Source organism: Thamnophis sirtalis, unplaced genomic scaffold, assembly GCF_051295495.1.
Source record: "Thamnophis sirtalis isolate CommonGarterSnake01/CBP01778 unplaced genomic scaffold, rThaSir2_p1.2 scaffold_15, whole genome shotgun sequence".
NCBI classification, from domain to species: domain Eukaryota; kingdom Metazoa; phylum Chordata; class Lepidosauria; order Squamata; family Natricidae; genus Thamnophis; species Thamnophis sirtalis.
Window position 1 is genome coordinate 25,826,203 of NW_028261395.1, and position 23,090 is coordinate 25,849,292.

The following is a 23,090-nucleotide window of genomic DNA, read 5'->3' on the forward strand; positions in this document are numbered from 1 at the left end:
TTTCTCAGCTCTCTTTTGATAAAGGAGAACACAGAGACCAAATTCTGAGTTATGCAGCCAAATGCCTCTCCTGTCACACTGAATAATAGCCACCCACCATGGAACTCATTCTGAAAAAGTGCCTAAATAAAAGGCGAGGAAGGGGAAATTGGAGAGGAGAGGAGCATTAATGAAATCTAACCTTGCTAATTCTTTTTTTCAATGCTTGAGCAAAGCTATCATGGCATCAGATACAGAAGTTTTTTGGGAGGAAGGGGTTTGTCTGGACACGCGAAACCAAAAAACCAATTCCTATATACGGAGGAAACTACTTCCTAAAAGTTATTTAATAGAGAATGTGGAATATTGATTTTGCTTTAAACTGTGCCCTCCAGTATCCATAGACACTGTAATTTCTTCATCTTTCATTGTAGTTGATGGGCAACTGACCTACTCCAAAACATTATTATTTACTCAATAAAAAAAGTATTTTGTGCATTTGGCTTGCATGGGGATGGGGTGGAGAGAATGATTAAACATTGTGGGAATACACTAGGCTATGATGCTAAGAAGAACCAAAGCCTACACGTCTTACCAAAATATTTTCAAACATTGTGCCCTATGTTTTAGCCTCAGTTTTACTCAGAAGGTTCAGACCACATGAAATCACTAGAACCATGATGGTGAACTGCCAGAGGTGGCACGCGGACTCCTCTCTGAGGGCATGCGAGCCGTTGCCCAGCTCAGCTCCACCATGCATGCGCACACGCCTCCCGCTGCCCAGCGCATGTGTGGCAGTTCTCAAATAAGGAATTCCATAAAATTTTCTCACCAGTAGAGCTGATGGGAAGGCATCAAAGTGAACTCTGGGAAAAGCTCATTCATATTTGCCAAGGGTTAAATGGCTTAGATATCCCAGTAGAATTCAGGGACCCCATTTTGACGATCAATAGCACTTAGCACTTAGATTTATATACAGCTTCACAGTGCTTTACAGCCCCCTCTAAGCGGTTTACAGAGTCAGCCTATTTCCCACAACAATCTGGGTCCTCATTTTACCCGCCTCAGAGGATGGTACACTCAGTCAAATTTGAGCCTGGTGGCAACTTGCAGGCAGTCAGTGCAAGTAGCCTGCAGTTCTGCACTCTAACCACTGCACAACTGCAACTCATAATGTCCCCGATTCTCTCTTTTTCTATTGATTTGGCTTTCTTCAGGGTTAACTAATTTAAAAATTCAGGAGAGGGGCCAAGAGTGGAAAGTTCTGCTATACAGATATGAGATTTGCTATGCAAATGAGATTGGCAGCTGACCACAGCAGAGGCATCAGACCTAAAAGGTCAAACCTGATTCTAAATCCTGAGATTAGAATCCTGAATCTTAAAAGCAATAGCACTTAGACTTATATACTGCTTCACAGTGCTTGTTCAGCCCTCTCTAAGTGATTTACATAGTCAGCCTATTTGCCCCCAACAATCTGAGTCTGCATTTTACCCACCTCGGAAGGGTGGAAGGATGGAAGGCTGAGTCAACCTTGAGCCTAGTGAGATTTGAACTGCCAAATTGCAGGCAGCCAGCAGGCAGCAGAAGTAGCCTGCAGTACTGCACTCTAACCACCGTGGCTCATACTTGGCATATTAGCTTCAAACCTCAATACAAGTACTCAACTTACAGAGTTCATTTAGTGACCATTCAAAGTTACAACAGCACTATAAAAAGTGCCTTGTGACCATGTTTCACACTTACAACCTTTGCAACATCATTGGCCCCATGTTCCCATGATCAAATTTCAGATGCTTGGCAACTTGTTTATTCTCATGATGGTTACAGTTTTTCACCTTTTCACCTTTTGCGACCTTCCAACAAGCAAAGTTTATGGGGAATCCAGGTTCATTTAACAATCGTGTGACTAACTTAGCAATTGCAGGGATTCATTTAACAACTGTGGCAAGAAAGGTCGTAACGCAGGGCAAAACTCACTTAACAAACGTCTCACTTAACAACAGACATTTTGGGCTCAATTGTGGCCTTAAGTCGAGAACTACCTGTACTGCAGATGTGCTTTAAAACATTTCTCCTCATACAAAAACTTTTAGAATAATTATAATACTTATTTTAAAAAAGAAGTACATGTTCAACATCAGCCAATTAACCCCAATTAGCCTACTCCTTGCAGGTTTTTTTTTTTGTTTTTTTTTTGTAGTCCGGCATTTTCATTTACTCTATATAAAAGCATTCTGCATTACAAAAACAGGATTACTGCTACAGTGCCTACATTGAAAATGATTGCGCTAAATGAAAAGAGGTATTTCCCTTTGGATGTAAAAGGCTCAGAAGATAATGTATCTGTGAAGTTCGAAGCGCACTTATACTGTTGAAACCATTGCTGCTTCTCAACGTGCCAACAAACCAGTGGGAAGGAAAAGGGAAATGGAATGCAGGCTCCAGACATCACCCAAGACAGCCTGTGGGAACCAAGGACACTTCTACAGGTGTTTGCCTAACTCCAAAGACATTTTCCCATAACAATATATCGACAGTCAATTGGACAATGTGACCTGCACTAATCAAGGGGAGGGGGGAATCTACTCTTTAATTATATTGGTTTGCACAGGAATTAACCAGAGTTTTCACCTGTGCCAAAATGATGTGCTCAATAAAGTTTTGCATTAAGAGATTGGAACATCTCAACAGTGCTTGCTTGGGTTCGTCAGTCGGAACCTTGACAATATCATGTTTTTACAGTTTCATGATCCCAACTGTCAATCTATTCACTAAGATTGCATTACTATTAATTTTAGACTTCTCCTCGTTCCTATCACCCATCTCCTTCCACTTATGACTGCAGGACTGTAACTTTGTTACTTGTATCCTTACGATTTATATTGATATTGATTGTTTCCTGATTGCTTATTTGTACCCTATGACTATCATTAAGTGTTGTATCTTGTGATTCTTGATGAATATATCATGTCTCTTTATGTACACTGAGAGCATATGCACCAGACAAATTCCTTCTGTGTCCAATCACACTTGGCCAATAAAGAATTCTATTCTATTCTAAAAGAACAACACTTTGCATACAGAAGAGTTTTTCTCAGCACTATGCTTATTGGCTTATAGACCATCCCCGGTCTCTCTCTCTTTCTCTCCCTCTCCCTCCCTTCCTCTCTCTCTCTCTCCCTCCCTCCATCCATCCATCCATCCATCCATCCATCCATCCATCCATCTATCTTATCCTTTGTACCATCAGTTTAAAGAGCAGCATGCAGCCGCATTTTAAATATAAAATTCCTGATAATAAATGTTTAAGTAGATAATTTCACAATCACTGTCAAATGGTTGGGCTGGAGGTGATTGCCACATTACAGCCATAAAAAGGATGAATTCCTTATCTTCTCTGAAATTTCAATCTAACATGGACCACTGAAGGTGCTGCCTGGCAATTTTAAATGTAGGCCATCTAATAGCATTTTATCACGATAACCTAATAGTATATGGTAAGTACCATTTGAGTTTCTCAAACACATTGTGGTCCATACTGTAGACCTGAAGTAGGTTCATGAGTTCACTATTGACCATAAACGCCAAGCATTTGCAATGTAATCTGAAAATTCTTATTTATTAGTATTTGTGCCCAGCAATCTTCTTAATGAGTTAAAGAAGAGGTCTTCAATCTTGGCAACTTTAAGATTTGTGGACTTCAACTCCCAGAATGCTATGCTGGCTGCAGAATTCTGGGAGTTGAAGTCCACAAGTCTTAAGAGTTTCCAGGTTTGGGGACCCCTGAGTTATAATGACATCCGAATAACAGCATGCGTGTCATGATATCACTGAGCATTGGTGTGACTATGAAAAGGTTTTGTAACAAACATATAAGCTGCATTATATGTGCATGGTGGAGTGGTGTGGTGGCCTAGAGGTGGAACTCTCTCCTCACAATCAGGAGGCTGTGAGTTCGATCCTAGGTAGAGGCAGATAATCTCTGGGCACAATGAGAATATATCTGCTGAACAAAACTCCACATTGGTGACAGGGAGGGCATCTGGCCATTAAACATTCTGCTAGCTCTATTCAGTTGCCTAGACTCCTCCACACAAGGGATTATGGGGTTGTTAAAAGATGATGATGTGTGCATGCTCACACCATGATATGTGGGTTCTCTCTTGCCTTCTTGCTGTCCCCTCTTCCCTTCACACACAGATAACCATGTCATTCTGTGATGTCACTGCAACCTTCAATCATCCCATCAAATACTTGCCGATATGGAGCCTGTCACTCCAGGCATCAGCTCACTCCTGGAATTCAAATTTAACAGAAAGAAAGAAAAAAACTGAAACAAGATTCAGAACACTCACAAGAACTCTGCCGGTTAAGGTCTGGGCTGAAATCATCACCCCTGCCCAGTCTTTAACAGAGGTCATCCAGCCCACTTCTATTGCCACAACTTCTTCTTTTTCATCTGTGCCTTTCAACTCCCCATCGGCCTGGGTCTCCCCACTGCCAGTTATCTTATGGGCCTCCTAGAAGACAGAAAATAGAGGATAATTAGAATGGGTGAAAAACCACAAGGAGGCAAGTAAATGCAACAATTAACATTCTGTCTTATTGTTAATTGGCAAATCCTGTTCCTCAGCCAACCACATACAAATCTCATAAGTTATACTCAATTCTTCGATTAATATCATGTTTCCCTGAAAATAAGACAGAGTCTTGTTTTCTTTTGACCCCCGAAATAAGCGCTTGGCCTTATTTTGGGGGAGGTCTTATTATTTTTGAGGTGCAAGAGGCGGCGAGCATGGTCACCTCATGGCTGCTGCTGTTTTGCAATATTTTCAAGGAGGGCTTATTTTCGGGGGAGGGCTTATTTTAGTGCATGCACTCAAAAACCAGATTGGGCTTATTATCCAGGGAAATAGAGTAATTGTTGGATAACAGTGGACACTATTCTGAATTCTGCTGTTCTCCTTATGTCTCCTCTAGAGAAGTCTAATCTTTGAAATTTCTAGAGAGAAATTCCCTGAGGATGGGCTCCAGCAGGAGACAAAACCTCTGGTCCCAATGACCAACCCAGATTGGATCCTGCAAGATTGGATATATTTCAACTCTTCCTTCTGAGCAAAGGATAAAACTTGTATGTTCCTATCCAACTAAGCACAGGATACCATGCACTTCAAATGACATCATATGGCAACCTGAAGTGATAGATTTATTTTATTTTATTTATTTCATTTTTTATTTTATTTTATTTTTTATTGGAATTTGTCAAACATAAATGAGAAGAAGAACAAGAGAATAAAAATACAATGGTAGGGATGATAGGCACATTAGTGCACTTATGCACTAACTCTTATGCACTTATGCACTAATGCTACAGACCACAAATCTAAAGTAAGGTCCATGGAAGTTAATTTGTGACTGAAACTGTGAAAATTTGTAGCTGAAACAACTGAATCAGGTAGGGCATTCCAGACTTTGACACCTCTATTAGATAAATTGTATTTCTTATGATCAAGTTCAGAATGATTGACATTGAATTTAAAGCAGTTGTTCGCGCACATATTATTGTGATTAAACAGAAAAAGTCATTTACAGGCAAAACATTACTATGCATAATTTTGCAAGCCATACCTAGTCTGATTGCAAGTGACACAGTTCTAAGTTATCTAAACTGAGAATTACGAGCCTATTAGCATAAGGAATACTATTGTGTACAGAAGAGTGCAAGACTTTTCTCGTAAAAAGAGAAAAAAAGAGGAAAGAGAATCAGGGTGGAGAGAGAGGAACCAAGTGTAGACGAGATGAAGGCTGTGTAAAGGGCTGATCTAGAGTTAGAAGAATCACCAGGTTTCATAGTATGTAGTAAATTTCTTAAGGAAACTACCAGAATCACCCAAGGATGCAGATCAAACAACATAGGATTACGGTGAGATGAATTTTTGTAGGTTGACTAAACTTCCTTCTTTTTTTTCATGTTTTATTTGTTTCATTTATATTACTTTCCATTTCCACCGAACAGTGTGGTATTAGGGTTTTAAACAATCAAAATCCACATATTTGTTATAATGTTCATCACAAAAGTATTAATAATATAACTATTTATCCATACAGTTACAACAGTACATATCTTCATCATCAAATTCCCTCCACATTATCATTCCCCCTTTTCTATACCTCCTCTTTTCCAACTTCTCTTTCTATTATCCAACCATTCATAAAATACATCCCACGTCGAGAAATATTCAGTTTCTTCTTTATCTTTAATAATAAGCATTAGTCTATCCATTTCTGCGCAGTCTAATATTTTTTTAATGACACTCTTATCTGACGGTATTTCAGCATTTTTCTATTCTTGCGCAAATACAATCCTAGCTGCAGTTAAGATATATATATATATATATATAATATTAACATAGTCTTTTTATCGTATTTGTCCGGTAGAATGCCCAACAGAAATATTGACTGAACTTCCTTGAATGGCATTTTGTGTGTGCAAAGGACTACCCAAAATGAACGTTCACTGTGTGGCATATTTCAAGAGCTGCTAGACAGGTCATTTAGTAATTGTCAACTCAAAGATGTACAACATAGCTGACACATGCCAACCCTGAAACAAAAGTAGCTACTGCCATAGGCATTTATATGGCCTTCTGTGTCAGTCTCTGTGCAGAATAGGTCCGTAGATAAAATTAACCAAAAAGAACCGTGGGAAAAATGGATATTAGTCATGCATTATTATAATTTAAGTTTATTAGAATTAGTTTCCCAAGGATGCTCATCTTGGGCAGCGGGTGAAGTCTTAAATGCCAAGCAAAGCTGAAATGCAAAGTTCCAGAAGGACCACTGTTTAAAAAGCTGTTTGGTTAATCCAAGGCGCTCCCCCTCTGGAAGCATCCGCATTTACTGAGTCACCAGAGGGATAGGAAACAGCTAGTCAAAGAAAAACACCCTCTGAATCACTATTGGCCTATATTACTCATATCTAGTGTTTCCAGAAACTGCTACTACCAAATTACAGCATTCTTACATCCAAGATAAATATGTTTCAATCATGGGTGGCATAGAAAGGGGGAAATTGTTAACCTCCAAGCAAGGAAATTCATGGTTAATTTTTGATCTAGATGATGGATGGATTCATGTAGCCACAAGGACAACCCAAGAAATACATTGTCTTTATCCAATAAGAAACATGTTTTTCCTACAATCCTGCCATCTCTTATGCCAGGAATTTAAGGAAGTCCAGGAAAATTGAAGCAGAGAAACATCTGCTTCTGATGAATCGGATTTGAAGAAATAGGAAGCCAACCAATCCAGGAAGCTTCCCTCCTTCTTTCCTCCCTCCCTCCCTCCCTCCCTCCCTCCCTCCCTTCCATTAATCAGAATAGAGCTGGAAGGAACCTTAGGTCTACTAGTCCAACTCCCTGCTCAAGCAGAAAACCCTATACGATTCCAAACAACTGGATGTCCAGTATGATGGACATCCTCTTCTTCACAACCTCCAGCGATGGAGCACCCACAACTTCTGAAGACAAGTCATTCCACTGGTTAATTGTCCTCACTGTTAGGAAGTTTATCCTTAATTCCAGGTTGCTTCTCTCCCCAATTAGTTTCCATCCATTATTCCTTGTCTTGTCTTCTGGTGCTTTGGAAAACAAGCTGACCCCCTCTTCTCTGTGGCAGCCCCTCAAATATTGAAATACTACTATCATGTCATCCCTAGTCCTTCTTTTTTCTAGATTAGCCATACTCCCTCCCTCCCTCTTCCTTCCTTTCACATATCAAGACCTCTAAATTCAATCACTTTATTTTTATAGTGTTTCATAAATATCACTATAAAAATAAATTAAAACAAGGAAAGAATATCGATATCTGCAAATATAAATCAAATGCTCAGCAGATTTCTTAGGAGACACAATAAACATGAGCAAGGATGATACTCCACAAGGCAAACAGAAAAATTGGCTTCCCAGGACAACTCAGTTCGAAAGAATCACCCTATGTACTCCAGAAGACAAACTTGGGGGGGGGGGGGGGCTGTTTCACAGCTACACATAATGAGATGTATCTCTATGTAAAAACAAATACTAGCCTTGGACAAGACTTATCCCACAAAGCAGCAATACACCAGCAAGAGCAATGAAGAGAGAGGGAGGGAGGGAAGGGGAATGCACACACACACACACACACACACACAAACACACACACTCAGGGACGGATTTTCCTATAAGCTAACTAGGCTTCAGCCTAGGGCCTCAAGATCAAGAGGGGCCTACATTCCAAATTGTTAGCAAAATTAAAATTACACTATTCTAAAAACAGTGAACACTAAGACACTGAACCGAAAATAAGGAGAAATTCTACGCATATGACTAATAAACAAACATAAAAATGTATTGGTTAAGATCGTTCCAGCGGCACGGCAGTTGGGGAGCCCGCCTACGTTCCCGGCACCGGCGGTCGGGCGAGAGGCGCAGCCGCTCCCAGTAGCCGCCCTGTTGACGCGGAGCCCACCAGCGGCCAGGCAGGTGAGGGCGAGGGGGCCGAGCCGGGCAGCTGAGCGCAGCAGGGGAGGCGGCTGGCCTCGCTGCCTTTGCTGCAGAGCAGAGCCGCCCTCTGTCGGGAGGCCAGCTATATATATTGATATATATTGATATATATCACAGTAATGATGTATTTTATTGTCTCTCATGTAATTTACAAACTTAAAAATGGGAGGTGAAAGGGCCTCATAAGTGGAATAGCCTAGGGCCTCTTTTCATCTAAATCTGGCCCTGCACACAATGTGTGTGTGTGTGTGTGTGTGTGTGTGTGCGCGTGTGCGTGCATGCATGCGCATGTGTGTGCATGTATGTATGTATATGTATATGTACATATGAAATCATTTACTTATTGCAATATCCCTTCAATCAAGCAAATCTAAGAGACTTACAGATACAATTAAACATATAACACCCAGCAACATAAATATTTATTTCGATTAAGTTCGTGAAATAATCAGTCATTGGTCCTAATACCTCCAAGGTATTTAATTCTTATATCCATGTTTCCCAGATACATTCTTGAATAGCAAGGTCAGGACAGATTTCTGACAAGGATTTTCCTTCCCTTTCCCTTCCTTTCTTCAGATGAGCAAACAAATCTACTCATGCTCTAGTTATCATATAAACCACATTCCTCTAAGCAAAAATTTGCATGGCTTGGAAGTTTTCAAGAAAAGATTGGACAACCATTTGGCCAGAATGGCATAAGGTCTCTTGTTTGAGCAGGGAATTGGAGTAGAAGATCTCCAAGGTCCCTTCCAACTCTGTCATTCTGTGATTCTATTCCTAAACTCCAAAATTGGTTTCAAGGAATTCTGGAGCTTTAGGGGAATTAACTGAACCCTTTTCATGGGTATTTCTCTGCCTTTTCAACCCAATAGTGTTTAAGAGCCCCTGCTTTGGAAGAAGGGTGGAAAAAACAAGGCACAGCCTATATTTCCTAAACAAAGAAAGGACTTTCAGAAATTCCAAAATAAATCTAGGAGTTCTTTCTTTCTAATCTCATAAAAAAACATGAGAATTTTCACAAAGTTGTGTTCCATTTTTTTATAACTCATTTTAACTCTAGTGAAAAGAAGGACTGACTACATGTGATATGATGGCCATCTTCAAATATTTGAGGGGTTGCCACAAAGAAGAGGAGGGTCAACTTATTTTCTAAAGCACCTGAGGCAAGGCAAGAACCAAGGATAGAACAACCTGGAATTAAGGAGAAACTTCCTGACAGTGAGAACAATTAATCAGTAGAACGGCTTCTCTCCAGACGTTGTGGGTGCTCCATCATTGGGGGTTTTTAAAGAGAGATTGGACAGCCATTTGTCTCAAATAATATAGGGTCTCCTGCTTGAGCAAGGGGTTGGAGTAGAAGACCTCCTAAGTCCCTTCCAACTCTGTTATTCTGCTCTGTCATAATCAGGTCAATGATGTGACCTGGTCAGTCAAACTAGATAAAGCCATTTTAGAAATAACAGATATGGCAGAAGGCTTCAAGGCTAAAAAAAAAAGAGTAACAGAATAACAGAGTTGGAAGGGACCTTGGAGGTCTTCTAATCCAACCCACTGCTTAAGCAGAAAAATTTGCAGCAACTGACATGAAAAAGCAGAAGAAACTGTGTTCAAACTCTGAGACAAACATATATAAAAGGCAAGATTCCTAAGGGTTCTTTGATGGAGTCTTTTGGCATCTATGGCTTCCTAATTCTCTGTATTAAATCTTTTTATTTAGCCTAGTTGAATCTGCTTGGGAATTTTGTTGTTGCTAGTTGCAAAGTTGTGTCTGACCCATCGTGACCCCATGAACAATGTTCCTCCAGGACTTCTTGTCCTCTACCATCCTCTGGAGTCCATTTAAGCTCGTGCCTACTGCTTCAGTTACTCCATCCAGCCACTTCATTCTCTGTCGTTCCTTTCTTCTTTTGCCCTCAATCGTTCCTAGCATTAGGCTCTTCTCCAGTGAGTCCTTCCTTCTCATTAGTGGCTAAAGTATTTGAGTTTCATCTTCAGGATCTGGCCTTCTAAAGAGCAGTCAGGGTTGATCTTCTCTAGGACTGACCGATTTGATCGCCTTGCAGTCCAAGAGACTCGCAGGAGTCTTCTCCAGCACCATTGTTCAAAGGCCTCCATTCTTTGGTGCTCAGCTTTCCTTGTGGTCCAAATTTCACAGCCATCCATTGCAATTGGGAAAACCATAGCCTTGACTATACACACTTTTGTTGGCAGGGTGATGTCTCTGCTTTTTAGCATGCTGTCTAGATTTGCCATAGCTTTCCTCCCCAGGAGCAAGCATCTTTTAATTTCTTGGCTGCTGCTTGGGAATATGGAGCAGGAAAAAAAAATCTAATTTTAATACTTGGTAAAAAGCTTTAATCTCAGCTATCCAGGACTCAGAGAAAGAGGCATTTTCAGAATCTGAGAAATGAAGTTTTCACCTGTGTCTTATTTCGAGACACAGCAATGCCATTCTAAGAATACTATCTTTATGCAGCCAGCCGGCTTACCTGTTGTTGTGTAAAGTATTCATTATTTTAATTGCTTGATGACAGGAACATATAAATAGAGGGAGGTGGGAGGGTGTATTCATTACTTGGTGCAATGTTGTCTCTTTTACATTTATAAATATGGAGACGTTGCATATTTATCAGAAGAGAAGATTTAGAGTTACGCAACTAGAAATCTATTTTAAAGCTGTGACAAAACTAGAGATTTCCTGTTAATAATGGTTGGTTTTCTATTATCACAGCATCCACCTTCCAATTCATTTACCGCTAGTTGATAACCCAGTGTTGCCCGGGTATTTATTTATAGGGGGGAAATGTCCGGACCAAACATAATTTCTACTGTTAGATTTTCACCCTTACCAGAGGGAGCCCCCTTGTGGATACTGTGAAGCTGTTACCATGGCAACTCCACTATGCTGTACAGAAGAAGACAGTAGCCAGTAACAGGCTGTATCTTAAAGAACATATACCTCTGAGGAGTGCTAGGGGTGTCTTACCCCCCACAGTATTTGTTTCCAAAGAGTAAGTCGTCTCTGTACCAATTTTGGTTGAAATTGCTCCAGGCACTCCAGAGTTATGCTGGAACACACACACACACACACACACACACTTTGCTCTTTTTCAAAATAGTCAGCAGGCAAATGATAGCCCATGAAAGACCTATGAAGAAACTGGATCATAGTTACCAAAGACTAGCCAATGTTTCTCAAAGTTGGGTAGAAATGTTAAAGCTTTCCTCACTGATCAGAAATCCCACCTGGAGTTTGCAGACTACTGGATAATATGGTAGTTGTGGACAGATTCTTAACATCTAGCAGTATCCAAAACTTCAACCGGCTCCTTCCACATATTAAAAAGACAATGATGGGGGCCTATTTTCTTCCCTAAATGGACATAGCACCCATCATATTCTTCCGCTGTCCTGATGCCCAAAGTGTTGTGCCCTGCCAGAGTCGGAAAATGAGGAGGTTGGAAAGGAACTTGGGCTAGTTCTGAAGTCTGTGGAAGGCTCTGATGGATGCTTAACCTCAGACACAGAGATAGAGCCAGTGTCAGTCCTGCAAGCCATTTTTTTTTCTTTTTGGGCTTCAGGCCTGCCACACTTTCTATTGTGGGAAACTGGGAGGGGGGAATTAGGTGGAGTTGGGTGATGTGTAGCCATAACAACATTCTTCTCTGAAAGTCAAGGTTGACTTTGTCTCTGCACCTTGCCGGATCTGAGAGGAATCTGTCTTTGTGGCAGTGGAAGATTGGACCATGTGATGAACTTGTGGGTGTTGGGGCAGGATCTGGAATTTTCAACTGGGTGGGAAAACCTGAAAGCTTTCAGATTCGGATGTCAACATGGCTCTTTTAATAAATTGGAACTTTGAGGAATCCTTTTCCTCAGACTCTGATTTTATTGGGGATGCTATTTGGAACCCTGACTTTAGCCCAAGGCCGTCCAGCATTTCTCAGCCAACAGAGAGGGAGCTGCCTTTGGAGGCTGATATGAGTGAGATGTAAGAACAGCTGGGGCCTGTTCCAGATGCACGTATACGCAGAGCAGTTAGGAGAGGTTAACAACGGAGGATAGGGAGTTGACTCAGGAAGCAAAGCACGCATGGACACTGAATGGCCCCTCCCCGGCTGAGGAATAAATAGAAGGAAAAGGGAGTGGTTGTAGTAGGAGACAACAGTTCGTATTTTTGAAGATTTTGCTCATAGTGTTTCATGCAATAAAGACTGCTTGCCAGAACTTAATTTGCAGAGCTCACGGCCTTTCAATTATAATAAGGAACTGTTAAGGTCTGCTGCCCCAGTCCTTGAAGGACTATTGCCTAAATTTTTGGTGGGTGAATGCAATTAATTCACAAGAGGTAAATAAAGAGGGGTTTTTCTTTGTGAGGAGTCTGTTACTTGCTTGTGCTAAGGCTGGGTCAGAACAGAAATAAATGTTTTAGACTGAATCAGCCTTAAAATGTCCTTAATTTTTTTCTCTGAAAGATTACCAAGTTTTTTTCTCTTTAATACATGAGAGTGTTCTGCCTTTGGGGGCAATAAGAGCTGAATGGGGCAACTCTCTATGACCAATCGCCATGGCCAACTCACTGCAGGGCAACTTGCCACCGGACTCTTTAACAATAGCAATAGCAATAGCAATAGCAGTAGACTTATATACCGCTTCATAGGCCTTTCAGGCCTCTCTAAGCGGTTTACAGAGAGTCAGCATATTGCCCCCAACAATCTGGGTCCTCATTTTACCCACCTCGGAAGGATGGAAGGCTGAGTCAACCCTGAGCCGGTGAGATTTGAACCGCTGACCTGCTGATCTAGCAGTAGCCTGCAGTGCTGCTTTTAACCACTGCGCCACCTTGGCTCTTTTAAACAATTCAATTTAATTATTCAAAATAAATTTTAAAATATTTTGACTTTTGTCATTCGCATTTAATTCTGTTCTTCCTTTTTGTATCCTTTCTTTTATGATTCCATTCCACCATTTCTTTGACATTAGTGTCACACTTGACCCACAGCGAATTGTCCCGCAGAGAGTTGGCCATGGTAAGTGGGCCGTGTCAAGTTGGCAGTGTCAAGTTGACTGTGGGAATTGTCATAGACCCCACTGAGATTTGCTTTCCTATATATAACCTAAGACTGAAAATCAGGCTTGTGAGATGTTACATCTTTTCTATCCTGCTCTACAGAGTAGAGAGTTGGGATCTGACAAAAAAAAAAAAACACTTGAAGAGACTAGAAGCATTTGCAATGTGGATTTACAGGCGGCTGTTATGTATAAGCTGGGTTAACAAAATCAGAAATGAGGAGGTCATAAGCCGCCCGAGAAAGCCAAGGGAAATCATCAAAGCCATTAAAATGTGAAAGTTAGAATATTTTGGACATGTGATGCGACACCCAGAAAAATACGGCATCCTTCACTTAATCCTCCAGGGAAAAATTGAAGGCAAAAGAGGTCCAGCCAGAAGAATAAAATCATGACTTCAAAAGCTAAGTGACTGGTTTGGAGAAATCTCAGCAGCACTTTTTCATTCAGCTGTTGACAAAAATGGGATTGCCAACGTGATCGCCAACGTCCAATGACGGATATGGCACAAGAAGAAGAATATATAACCTGTATGATAGACTGTGGACAGCTCCACTTTGAAGTAATAAAAAATATTTATAGCTCGGGTTTTAGATGTTGACAGTCAATTCCCCTCCAAGCTTGCCATTTAGTTCACGAATGTTTCATTACCGAGTTAGATAACATCTTCACCTTCTACAGTTCTCCCAATGAAGTTGTTACCTAGCCTGGTAACGAAACATTCAGGAACAAAATGGTAAGCTCAGAGGGCAAACCACTGCTAACATCACCACTTTGCTAAAGCATGTACTAATTATACCTACAAATAATAATTATAATTATAATTACTGTGTTTTCAGCCATCAGTAGTATAGAACAACTAATTTTTTAAAAAAATTAAGACCAAAGACATGAGGAAAGGCAGTTTCTTGTGATTTATGTTTATGTACTCTGTCAAATGAAAAATAGGAAAATGCAAACAATTCCATGCTGACAGCAGACTTCTGCTTGCCATCTTTTCAAGTTCTCCAAAAGTGAGACCAGGCACTCCTCTTCAGATAAAAGTACTAAAACATCAGTATTCATTATAAATCATTACCTGCATGACTTTTAATGACAGTTAACTTCTGAAAGAATTTGTGATCTTTAAAAAAAATCATAGTGCTACAATCTCAGTTGAAAGTTAGGTAGGGGAAAGATAAATTAGACCAATGTAATGCTTAAATCAAGATTTTGTAATGGGGCTGTATAATGGAAGAGGAGAAGCAAAAGGAGGTGGAGGTGGAGGTGGAGGTGGAGGTGGAGGTGGAGGTGGAGGTGGAGGTGGAGGTGGAGGAGGAGGAGGAGGAGGAGGAGGAGGAGGAGGAGGAGGAGGATTATTATTCCCCTACTTGTATACTTTTTTTGGTGCTATTACTTTAAGTCTATCCATTAAGTCTCCCAAATTCTTTAGGAGAAGACCAGTGGCTGTCAAAGAATACATTTGAGTTATTCTTAAGTGAAATGGAATATGATGCCCTTAGTGGAAAGGCAATTAGATATTAATTATGTCAATTTAAATGTTGTCAGATTAGGATATATAAGGAAACTCTAGAGAAAAAGGCTTAAATCCAATATCAACTGTAGCCAAATGTGATATATAACTATTTTTTTTTCCAAACCAGACGTCAGCATCTAAAAAGGATCACAAAAAATAATTATCATTGTAATAATTTTTGGAGAAGGAGGAATCCAACACATGGCTTACAATAAGTTTTATTTCTCTCTTGCTCTCTCTTTCCTCTTGAATACACTTCCCTGAATGCCCGAAAATATAATTGTTCAGGGTTGAATTGCTTTTACTGGAATTTAATTCATTTTAATTTAATTTAATTTAATTTGAGTCTCTGTCCGACTCCAAATGACTCTGCACAGTGGAAGAACTGACACAGCACCTGCTTTAAGATTGACCAAATTAATTAATTAGTTTTTGTAAGTCTGTCTTGCTCATCTGCAGGAAAAAAATGCGGATACTATATTACTAGACTCCCAATAATAAAGCCACTAATAAAACTAAATTGCACAAAACAGTTACAAAAGAAAAACATCCCATTTAAGTAGCAGTTACTGGAACTAAGAAGTTTTTTAAAATTCTGATTAAAAGCTCTTGTCCTTCCTATAAGAAAAAGGTTGGATTTAAATAGCTTTGGAGAGAAATTAAGAATCACAGGAGAATACTGTTCAAGGTTGCCCCAATTTTTAACCTAAGTGGAAAGATCTCCAAGGAAAACCCACCTAATCTACCCTTACGAAAACTAATGATATAATCTCATTCATAATTTAAAAAAACAACAGAGAGAAATATATCTTCCATATCAGTTGGAGCATCAAAGTTTCATCATTCAAACTGGTATCATTGCCAATCAGCCATTATTCTGAACTCGCATCAATATTAAAGAAAATGAACTCAGTTTCATTTTCTAATGAATTTTAGTAATTCCTTATTTCCCCTTGTCCCTAAAATAAGACAATTCCCCTTTCAGATTTCAATGGTGCCCTAATCTGAGATTGTGAAATGAATACTTTGTATACTTGCACATGGGGCTTTGAGGGTTTATTATCTGAAGAAATAAGGGCCCTGACTTCCTTAATGAAGTAGGTTAAACGTTAAGGGATGTTCTGGTTGATAGCAGGTTCAAGAGAAAATGATAAAAAAAGCATCTCAACTTCATGAGAGTCTGGACAGAGGAGTCAAAATCAGATGTTTCTTCTATAACCGTGATGGCAAACCTATGGCACACATGCCACAAGTGGCACACGGAGCCCTCTCTTCAGGCACATGAGCTGTCACTCAGCTCCACCGTGCATGCACGTGCACCTCCCGCCCACCAACGGGTTTTCGGGTCTCTGCTGCACATGTGGGAGACATGTGCACACGTGCAGGTGGGGAGTCTCTCGCACACATGTATGGGGTGAGGGCTCACGTGTGCATGCCTGGGGCGTGGGAGGAGCGTGGGGGGATGTGGAACCCCCCATGCCCTGTTTTTGGTCCGAGGAGGCTTTGGGGAGGCCTGCTAGGCTCAAAATGGGGGGGTCACGCACATGAACAGGGAGTGGGAGAGCAAGGGGGGTCATGCACGCATGCACAGGGTCAGGGCGCATTGCATTATGGGTGTAGGCATGGGTGCATGTGATTTCAGCACACAAGGAGAAAAAGGTTAGCCATCACTGTTCTATTAAAAATGGCAGGAGCCCCGACATATGGGTTGTATGGTATCAAGTGTATTGATTTCACGACACTCTGATTGAGGCCTCAGAGACTGTCTTATGTGGTCTTGTCAAATAAAATATGATTTGAATGTGGTCGTTCTTGATTGGCTCGCCTTGTAGATTATTGTGGCTTCTGTCAAATGTAATTCAGGCTTAACTTGGGCAAATAGAAATTTGTTATGGCTGAAAGTTAATCTGCAGGATTAACAGCTTGCAGAATTCACGGCAACTTCCTCCATGAGTTCTGAATTATAAATGTATTCAGATATAAATCACATGTGCATCACCTTGTTGGATTTCCTATTGCTTGATGAATCACCAGCTGGGTATGTGAACTGACTTGTTGGGGGAGGAGGGGAGATTGGTTGGAGAAGCAACAGCAGATGATGGCTCATTCCAAATTTAAATCTGCAGAGAAGAATGCCAAGCAATGTCCCTGGGGGTTTTATGTTGTCAATCTTTTGGGTGTTAAAAGGACATCTCCTAATGCCATGCACTTTGGTATATCACATCTCAGAGAAAAAGAGGTGCCTATATACTTTTTCTTTAGTAAAAGAAAGCAAATAAGAAAAGATACAACAGAGTTGACAAAAGCATGATTGGGGGCGGGGGGGAGCTAAGAAGTAGTACTAGAATTTAGAACCATTTAGAATCAGCATTATAATTCTGAATGAATGGAAATCTATATATCCATAATAGATAGATCCCTAATAGAGATCTATCTGTCTCTCTCCCCCTCTCTATCTATATTTATCTATCTCTATCTAATTATCTATCTATCTATCTCTACATCTATCTTTCTTTTATTTATCTATCTATCTATCTCTATTTATATCTATGTATTTATATCTATCTGACTATCTAGATAGCTATCTCTATTCATCTATCTATATCTATCTATATCTATCTATCTCTATCTATCTATCTATCATCTATCTATCTACATATCTACATATCTATCTCTATATCTATCTAATCTATATCTACAGTATCTCTTTATTTATTTATTTATCTATCTATCTAATCAATCTCAGGTTAATAGGTGATGCTTTCAATGGGATCTTTAAAAATTGGTTATGTTTCATTTTAATCCTTACTTCTCAGCTTTTACTCAGTTGGTACATTCAGGATCTGAGTGAACTCATTCCTGTGCCAAAGGATGCAATCACACTCACACACTGAATTATTTAAGTTCCATTTAACTGTTTACTTGTCCCCACACAGGAGTATATGAAATTAGTTTACCTAAAAAGGAGTTGTAGCAATTATACATACAACAAATAGACTGCTACATTCAGAGCTGTGTGGAAAGGAGGGCACCAAATATGAACTTGCAACATTTGCTCTCTTCATACCTGCATTTTTTGTTTGAAATAGGAAGGAAATATTTCATAAGCAGAACAATGTAAATTTTAAATTCAACCTAAGGAGGTCTCAGTTTAAATCTCAATTTCAGACTTATTAGGATCTCAGATAAAGCATTATATTTTCAACTCTAGCTGCCTGTCTGTCCACCGTCCCACTCAAGTCATCTAGCAAAGAAAGACCCCTGGCCCATTGTTATACCAAGAGTATACTTTACTAAAGCTTAAGAGGTTACAGAAGTAGTGAAGCTGGATCTGGCATTTTTGCGCACAAATGATACAAATAACTTCCCCTTTTTCCCAACCATCCTCCTGTTATCAATAGTCATTTTGTTAGTTGGAGCTTCGAGCTTGGAAATTTGGTTACAAACATTTCATCACCATTCAAGGAGACATCATCAGTGTGCTTTGAATTGTGTTCATCTGCCCCAGCACTGGCCTTTAAATACCTTTTTATGTGATGCAAATTGGTGAATGTTGATTGTTCAGATACTTCTGAATCATGGTCTGATTTCAGACTGTTTGATCAGACCATGATTCAGAAGTATCTGAACAAACAACTTTCACCAATTTGCATCATGTAAACACCTATGCGTATTTGAATCTTTTGGCTGAGAAAAAACTATTTTGCATCGGCTAGCTCCCATACCAATTAGAACTTGCAATTCTTCCTTGACATTAGATGGGTATCATCCTGGTCGCCTTTGGTAACATCTTGAAAACTTAAGGTCCTACATGTGGGATAGAGCTCTGCGAAAGAAAGAAAGAAAGAAAGAAAGAAAGAAAGAAAGAAAGAAAGAAAGAAAGAAAGAAAGAAAGAAATTTGAGGCTAGCCTATCACACATGAGCTGGCTCCATAGGGAATACAGGAAAACTCATAGTAATGCTACCTTCATGTGGAAACACACATCAATGTTTAATTTCTCATTGTAATTTGTTCAGATTGGTGAAAACCTTGGTCTCCAGTTCATTGTCTATGCATACCAAGTTCCTCTAACACAGGAATTGAAAACTGCTTCTGAGCTGTAGTACTCCTTTGGAAAGTGTGAGTTTTAACTCCCCAAAGTGCCATTCCAAATTTGTTCTCTACAATATTAAAAATAATAAACCATCTGCGCATAATGCTTAACAGACTACAAGAAGACAGATTCCTACCCAGAGGGCCTATAATCTATATTTCTTAAATTGTTATGATTTGAAATTTAAAAAGCGTGCAGACATGCAACAATTGCTAATAAAAACAACGTCTAATTTTCTCCTTCATCCATATTCAATCCCCAATTGCATCTCTCCCTTTCTGTTCTTCTTTCTCCATAAGGTCATTTCTGTGTTTACTATCATTGGAATGCAGAACATTAAAAATGATTTTAAATTAGAGAGATGTATTTAGTTGAATAGGAGTGAAAATTCCTAACAATAAGAGCAATTCAGGAATAAAATCGGACAGAAAAACTGTATCTCCCTTTTCGGTCCAAGGTTGGTCAGTCATCTCTTGAGTCTACTATTCGGATAGTCTATTGAGTCTATTCGGATAGTTGTACCCAAAGGAAGTTGATTTGATGGCATCAATGACTCCTTCCAACTACATGATTCCATGATCCAAGGGGAACTGGGTGATCCTGTACCAGTCACTCTCTCTCAGACCTCTGCTTGCAACAGAATACCTTATAACACCAGGCTTGAAATTTTGGGCTTAGACAACATAGAACTACGCCGTCTTCAGTATAACCTGAGCATAGTACAAGAAATTATCTGCTACAATATCCTACCTGTCAATGACTACTTCAGCTTCAACTGCAACACTACATGGGCACACAATAGATAACAAACTTAAAGTAAACTGCTCCAAACTTGATTTCAGAAAATACCACTTCAGCAACAGAGTGGTCAATGTCTGGAATGCACTATCTGACTCTGTGGTATCATCCCCAAACCCCCATAACTTTAACCTTAGACTGTCTACTGTTGACCTCACCCCATTCCTAAGAGGTCTGTAAGAAGCGTGCATAAGCACACCAGCATGCCTACCAGCCCTGTCCTGCTGTCCCCACTTATTTGTATTCATTTCCTGTATTCATAATCAAGTTTATAGTTATATCTGTTATCATATACATGCTTGACAAAATAAATAAAATTAAATTTAAAAAACAGACCTAGGAAGGAGGCATTGGCAAGCCGCTTCTGAAAAAAAAGCTGCAAGGATTGGTCCAGGCTGTCTTTGAAACACATAATTGAACTGAAGATGATAGATAGATAGATAGATAGATAGATAGATAGATAGATAGATAGATAGATAGATAGATAGATAGATAGATAGATAGAGGCTGTATGGACGGAAGGATGGATAAACAGATAGATAGATGAAGGATTAATCCAGGCTGTCTTTGAAATTCAGACCTAATTGAACAGAAGATGGATGGATGGATGGATGGATGGATGGATGGATGGATGGATGGATGGATGGATGGATGGTAGATGGATGGATGATAGATGGATGGATGGATAGATGATAAGGTAGATAGATAGATAGACAGACAGACTGACTGACTGATAGAGTGCTAGAGATGATAGAGATGATTGGTAGATAAACAGAAAGCCAGCATACAGATATAACTTTGTAACAGGGCACTGCAATCTAGGAAGGAAGGAAAGAAGGAAGGAAGGAAAGAAGGAAGGAAGGAAGGAAGAAAGGTTCAGAATTTTTTCCCCCAACTAGAACAAAGAATTAGAAGGAAAGGATGTTATGCCTAATCATCTCCATTCCTTCCTCCCCTTGGGCAAAGTCTCCATCACCCTACCCCATTTTCTTCTGTGGCAACTTTAACAAGATTTACAAATGTCCTGCTGCAATCTGACTGAGATGGAATCTGTGTGAGAATCAGAACTTGAACATCAGTGGAAAAACGGCAAAGGAATCAATTAAACACCTCTTTCGTGTCCTACTTCCCTACTTAACATTCAGGTTGTCTTTTTTTTTTTTTTTTGCCTTGAGAGAAAGAATCAGATTCCTGGTATATGTTGACACAGAAGATACAGGTAACTTCCTTCGTCTCCCTCATTTCCCTGGCTGAGAACATTAAATTAAATAGCCATATTAATGTTATTTCCTTCTGCTGAATCACTGCTGTTCTGCAGTCACCTAGAAGTGCAATTATGGAGTTGGGCTTCAAATAGTACTTTTGTCATTCTAATTCTCCGCCACAACTGCATAATCTCCATGGCAATTTTATTTATCGAGGAGAAAAGGCATAGAAAGAGTGACTCAATCAGCCCAAATGTTGAGATTCAATGCACTGTGGGAACAGTCCAACTTCTCAAAGGTAGGTAAACAATCCCCAGGAGCTCTCTCAGGAATGCTTTCCTCTCCTTAATTTTGTAGAAAGTTAGCACCCACCCCTCTCCTAGAAGAATGAAATTTATTTATTTATTTATTTATTTATTTATTTATTTATTTATTTATTTATTTATTTATTTATTTATTTATTTATTTATTTATTTATTTATTTATTTATTTATTTATTTATTAGACTTATATACCGCTTCATAGGGCTTTCAGCCCTCTCTAAGCGTTTTACAGATTTTTTAGCAAATTGAGTCAGCAACTTGCCTCCACAGTCTGGGTCCTCATTTCACCCACCTCGGAAGGATGGAAGGCTGAGTCAACCTTGAGCCGGTGAGATTTGAACCGCTGAACTGCAGATCACAGTCAGCTGAAGTGGCCTGCAGTACTGCACCCTAACCACTGTGCCACCTCGGCTCTTATATTTTGAAATATTTTGAGAAATATTAAAAAAGCAGAATATTATATTTCCCCAGATGAGAAATAGAGAAACATGCCTTCCTTAATAACCCACAGCAGATGTCGACACTTAAGAGATAAAGAAATAGCTAGCTCTATTCATAAGCAAATACCCTTACCCAAGATCCAAAAAAGGAAGGATTAGCTCTCAGCCACAATAGGAATTGTCCCTTCAACAAGCCCCTTCATTGCATCAGCAGACCAAACTTCAACCAAACTTAGCTCAGAGAAACTCCTAGGATTTGTACATGGCCCCATGGGTGTCTGACAACAGCCAATAGAATACATGCTCTTGCACTGGAACAGGAAGTTCAAGTGCAGAGCCCAAGAGAAGGTATAAACCTCCCCCACTCTCAACTCCATGTGGTCAGCTGCCCAGAATCACACTTGGATGGTATTCTGTTCACCAATAAATGGACCCTCAGCCTCAAGCCTCCATTTTGTCTCCAGTGCCTTTCTCTGGCTTAGAACTGAACCAGATGGATATTTCTTCCAACAGTTCCATGTCTATTTTTCTTCCCAGAACCTCCATGACATTTGGCATATTACAATTTCTGCTGAACAACAGTGTTCTAAAAGGAACTATAGTTCTACAGCAATCTCTACAAATCAGGTCTGAAAGAAACAAAGGAACTAAATCAAAATTACAACAAAACGAATGGCCCGGGGTCACAAATAGTCACAGTACTACCTGGGTGCCTTATAAAAATGGCATCTTCACAATTATCGCAGTCAGAAGGACACTAAAACAAGTTTACCTGGAACCCACACTGTATATATTGGACATTAACATGACTGATTGGGTTCATAGGTATTTCACGAGAAGAGTCCTCCACTCCTCTACTCACAACAGAATTTCCTCTGCCACCAGGCTTGAAATGTTGGGCTTGGACAATCTGGAACTGCGATGCCTGCGGTCCAATCTAAAGCATAGTTCACAAAATTGTCTGCTACAACCTCTTGCCTGTCAATGACTATTTCAGCTTCAACCACAGTAACACAGGGGCAGACAATAGATACAAACTCAAGGTAAATCGCTCCAAACTCGATTGCAGAAAATATGACTTCAGCAAGAGTGGTCAACGCCTGGAATGCTCTACC

The 23,090-nt window shown here is 39.9% G+C and overlaps 1 protein-coding gene across 11 annotated transcripts in view; it reads right to left on the reverse strand.

The window, feature by feature from the left end:
• The window catches only part of KCNMA1 (potassium calcium-activated channel subfamily M alpha 1), a 648,117-nt gene that overhangs the window by 473,301 nt on the left and 151,726 nt on the right, over positions 1-23,090 (reverse strand). For all 11 annotated transcript variants that reach the window (XM_087702562.1, XM_087702561.1, XM_087702560.1 and 8 more), the window contains exon 2: positions 4,338-4,502. In XM_087702562.1, the coding sequence (XP_087558688.1) occupies positions 4,338-4,502 (165 nt within the window). The remainder of the gene's footprint in view (positions 1-4,337; positions 4,503-23,090) is intronic.